The following is a 5,229-nucleotide window of genomic DNA, read 5'->3' on the forward strand; positions in this document are numbered from 1 at the left end:
TAGGGTAGGCAGTTGGTATAGGCAAACCGCATAACTGAGTCCTCGCCTGCGCGGTACAGGGGCGCGGGGGTAGGACGACAAGGGGACTGAAGGAGGTGCGGGCGGCAACCGGAATGAGCTGTGCCGCCTGCCGCCTGCCGCCCGCATCTCCTTCAGTCCCCTTTGTCGTCCTACCCCCGCGCCCCTGTACCGCGCAGGCGAGGACTCAGTTACACGGTTTGCCTATAGTATGCGCTGCGCCGCAGCAGCGCGCCACCAGCACAGCGCTACCTTAATGTACGCTATAGATATTCATGCTCATGGGTTAAGGTTGCAGGGTTAATCTCATCGCTGCTGAGCACAAGCCTCGTCTCATTAAGAATCATAATGCTTAAATGTTTAACAAACGCAGGTACCTCTTTAAAGAACCGTCTTCTGAAACTGTTAAAGGTACCAGAACGACCCTTCCAAACTGGTGGCGGTTGACTTCGAAGGCGAGTGGACGGCGAGCAGTGACTTCTTCGACTTCGACTCCGACCTGCACCCGCCGGCCGTCATCCGGTCCATCGCGAGGGAACCCTGGAGCCGAGAATACTTTGAGGGTCTCAAGATGTGAGTTTTATGATGCGATAGTTATTTTTTGGGAGCAATACATTTGTTCAATGAAATATAAGATTTCGATTGAGATTTGTGGGAGGATTGGTCGGGCCACGTGGTGCAGTTGATGGCACACATGGCGCGTATAGCCAGGAGACGCGGGCTCAAATACCGTACGGGTACGGCGAACCGAATTTTTTTTAATCAGTGGAATATATATTTATTTATATAACAAACAAGAAATTACACAAAAATATGACATTTAGGGGCTGTTTCACCATCCATCACACACACAACACAAACATCACGCCTGTATTCCCAAATGGGGTAGGCAGAGCACACGAAACGGCACCGCTTCGGAGCCACTTTTAGCAATTTCAGGTTTAAAGTTTGACAAAAACGGTACAATAGTGACAGGTTGCTAGCCTGTCGCCTACGGTATACCTTAACCTTATATCCTTTGTCGCCTCTTACGACATCCACGGAAGAGATGGAGAGGTGTAATTCTAACCCGACACCACACCATCCATTGATTAGTGTTAACTGACGGTTAAATGTGATGCCGTCTCTATTTGTTTTGTTCGAATAGACGGAGACGGCATCACATTTAACCGTCAGTTGGGCCAATCAACTTTTTTACCCACACTAATCTGCCCGCGACATTTTTCAATCAATTGCAGATTTTTGTAAGTAACCATGTTTTTTTCTGTAATTTAATAGATGTACGTACATGAATACATGCCATCCTACGTAAGTTCAACCTATTAAACCGTGGAATATCTTGTTGGAAGTACGATTTTTTGGTAACGCAGGAGACGCTCAAAGTGTTGGTAAAATAGTTGATTGGCCCAGTTAACACTAATCAATGGATGGTGAAACAGCCCCTAAATAAAAGAGAAGAAATTACATACCTGACTAAGTTAAAACTAAAATAAAAACTGCCCAAGTGGCATTGTCCAAAAGGCTGGCAGCGTTCATTCATTTGATAGTTACGCCAATTCTTTAAGAGATAGCTGCCCTTGGTCACCAGTTGCGTCAATCATTTCTTTAAATTAAAAAAATCTTAACACCTACCTAATTACCCATTCTCCCAGCGCCCACCAATCCCACTACGAGCAGTTCGGCGAGCTCCGCTGCAGGTTCACGCTGGACGGCGAGCCATACAAGCTGTCGCTGCCGTCGTTCCGCGACCACAGCTTCGGGGCGCGCCGCGACTGGAGCCTCATGCACCGCTACGCTTTCCACCATATATTCCTGGAGAACGGGGTTAAGGCTTCCGTTGGGGTCATCTGCCAGCCCAGCACAGCTACTTGGTAAGTTGGAGTTCCGACATGATATCCTAAGAACATCGGTTTATACTTAGTGCTGTATACGGACTGCATTCTAATTGCAATTCAAGCAACCGCAACTTCAAACTGCCCATATGTAAATCGCAGCCAGCGTGCAGTTTCGCCAATTGCTACGAAACTACAATTAAAAACCGGCCAAGAGCATGCTGCTATTTAAGAGTAAAACTACTAATAATTCTCAAGCAAACTTAGCCGTTATTGTTTTTTTAAAGTTCAATTCATCCTGAATTTTTTAAAAATTTTCCGCCCACGCTTGATTTTAATGAAAATTTGCACTTTAAAGTTGAATATTTCGCAAAAAATCAATGAATCGAAAAATTGTCTTAGCAAACCCCTAACGGTTTTCAAAGACCTATCCAACGATACCCCACACTATAGGGTTGGATGAGAAAAAAAATCACCCCCACTTTACGTCTATGGGAGGTACCCTAAAAAATTTTTTTTGTACCGTTTTGTCGGCATAGTTTACATATATATCCGTGCAAAATAACAGCTTTCTAGCATTGATAGTCCCTGAGCAAAGCCGCGGACGGACGGACAGACAGACAGACATGGCGAAACTATAAGGGTTCCGTTTTTGCCATTTTGACTCCGGAACCCAAAAAATGCATGGGCAGTCAAATGGACATTGCAGTTAGAACGCAGTTCTTCTATAGGTACCTACAGCTTTTTTTATTACTATACTTAATTAATCTATTAATATATGTATGTATAACACAATATGAGTATTTGTTCGCTGTCACAATTCGTTCCAGCTTCGAGGTGGGCGTAGTGGCGCTCCCGGACGGGCTCGTGCTCCCGGCCCAGTGGGTGGACCTGCAGCTGTACCAGCACGGGGAGGGGGGCGCGCCGCCCCGGGACTACGCCTTCAGCTTCCAGGCCGGAGACGAGGTCTACCATGTCCAGGTACAGAAATAATTGTAAACGTAACATTTGAATTGAACGCTTTCAAATTTGAATGAAATTACAACGGCTAAGATTGCTTGAGAATTATTAGTAGTTTTTATGAGTAAATAGCAGCTAAAATATACCTAAACTTGGAAGGTTCCGTACACAATACGAAACCTTTAGAAAAATATTACTTGATTTTTTCTCGTAATGGCTACGGAACCCTATCTTGGGCGTGTCCGACACGCTCTTGGCCGGTTTTTGTTTCTTTCGGCACGATGTTTCTTTTCCTTCTTTCTTTTTACTCGAACTTTATAGTAAAATTGTACTATTGTTTTAGTACATTGTGCATGTAGGGGCGTAAAAAGGGGATTACTAACGAGAGTCTATTAGAATCCCGACGCCGGAGGCGGAGGGCTTTTAATGACTCGAGTTTGTAATCCCCTTACGGCCCGTGATACACACAATGATATTCATACCGGTGTGAAGTTAGCGGCCAAAAGTTAGCGGCCGACTATAACCCGACCAAATGAAAAAGGCAGAAATTAAAATGATTTTTTTTCACTTTATTAGGGAAATACAGTGGTTATTTCTTTAAATATAACAAGTTTTTCGCAAAACGCTTCAATTAAATCCAAAAGCCAGGAGTTAAAAGAGATAAAATCAAAGTAACATGACAAATAAAAAAGTGTGAAGTTAGCGGCCGATTCTGAAATAATAATGAATTACTCAAAAGAGCAAGTTATAGACAGACGAACACAATGAAGGGTATCTTAAACAAAGCGGATAAACAAGAACTTTCATTAAGGTTCATTTTCACTCGCTTCGCAAGGTGTTTAGACGGTCATCGACAGGACTGAACTAAGCGGCCAATACTAAAATGAAGGAATTTATTTCAGAAGTCTCAGTTATAGACTGACGAACACATTGACAAGTATCTCAAACGAAGTGCATGAACAAGAGCTTTCTTTTCAGGCGATTACCACTCACTTCGGAAAGTGTTAAGACGGTTAACTGGCAACATTAATGTTAGCGGCCGGAACAAAAATGAAAGTTTTTTTAAAATAAGTGCCAGTTATAGACTGACGAACACATTGACAAGTATATCAAACGAAGCGCATGAACAAGAGCTTTCTTTTCAGGCGATTACCACTCACTTCGGAAAGTGTTAAGACGGTAAACTGGCAGTTTCAAAGTTAGCGGCCGGAACAAAAATAAAAGTTTTTTATAAAAAGTGCCAGTTATAGACTGACGAACACATTGACAAGTATATCGAACGAAGCGCATGAACAAGAGCTTTCTTTTAAGGCGATTACCACTCACTTCGGAAAGTGTTAAGACGGTAAACTGGCAGAATTCAAGTTAGCGGCCGGAACAAAAATGAAAGTTTTTTATAAAAAGTGCCAGTTATAGACTGATGAACACATTGACAAGTATCTCAGACGAAGCGCATAAACAAGAGCTTTCTTTTAAGGCAATTTTCACTCACTTCGGAAAGTGTTAAGACGGTTAACTGGCAGCATTAAAGTTAGCGGCCGAAACAAAAATGAAAGTTTTTTATAAAAAGTGCCAGTTATAGACTGATGAACACATTGACAAGTATCTCAGACGAAGCGCATAAACAAGAGCTTTCTTTTAAGTCAATTTTCACTCACTTCGGAAAGTGTTAAGACGGTTAACTGGCAGCATCAAAGTTAGCGGCCGAAACAAAAATGAAAGTTTTTTATAATAAGTGCCAGTTATAGACTGATGAACACATTGAAAAGTATCTCAAACGAAGCGCATAAACAAGAGCTTTATTTTAAAGCGATAACCACTCACTTCGGAAAGTGTTAAGACGGTTAACTGGCAGCATTAAAGTTAGCGGCCGGAACAAAAATGAAAGTTTTTTTATAAAAAGTGCCAGTTTTAGACTGATGAACACATTGAATAGTATCTCAGACGAAGCGCATAAACAAGAGCTTTCTTTTAAGGCGATTACCACTCACTTCGGAAAGTGTTAAGACGGTAAACTGGCAGAATTCAAGTTAGCGGCCGGAACAAAAACAAAAGTTTTTTATAAATAGTGCCAGTTATAGACTGACGAACACATTGACAAGTATCTCAGACGAAGCGCATAAACAAGAGCTTTATTTTAAAGCGATAACCACTCACTTCGGAAAGTGTTAAGACGGTAAACTGGCAGAATTCAAGTTAGCGGCCGGAACAAAAATGAAAGTTTTTTATAAAAAGTGCCAGTTATAGACTGATGAACACATTGACAAGTATCTCAGACGAAGCGCATAAACAAGAGCTTTATTTTAAAGCGATAACCACTCACTTCGGAAAGTGTTAAGACGGTTAACTGGCAGCATTAAAGTTAGCGGCCGAAACAAAAATGAAAGTTTTATATAATAAGTGCCAGTTATAGACTGAC

General features: G+C 42.1%; 1 protein-coding gene across 1 annotated transcript in view; it reads left to right on the top strand.

Annotated features, from left to right (window-relative positions):
* LOC141435850 (uncharacterized) overlaps positions 1 to 2,843 on the top strand; it is a 9,109-nt gene extending 6,266 nt beyond the window's left edge. The window contains exons 2-4 of the mRNA XM_074098675.1: positions 430 to 591; positions 1,671 to 1,889; positions 2,681 to 2,843. Coding sequence (XP_073954776.1) covers positions 430 to 591; positions 1,671 to 1,889; positions 2,681 to 2,843 — 544 coding nt within the window. The remainder of the gene's footprint in view (positions 1 to 429; positions 592 to 1,670; positions 1,890 to 2,680) is intronic.
* Positions 2,844 to 5,229: the final 2,386 nt, after the last annotated feature.

Source organism: Choristoneura fumiferana, chromosome 15, assembly GCF_025370935.1.
Source record: "Choristoneura fumiferana chromosome 15, NRCan_CFum_1, whole genome shotgun sequence".
NCBI lineage: Eukaryota > Metazoa > Arthropoda > Insecta > Lepidoptera > Tortricidae > Choristoneura > Choristoneura fumiferana.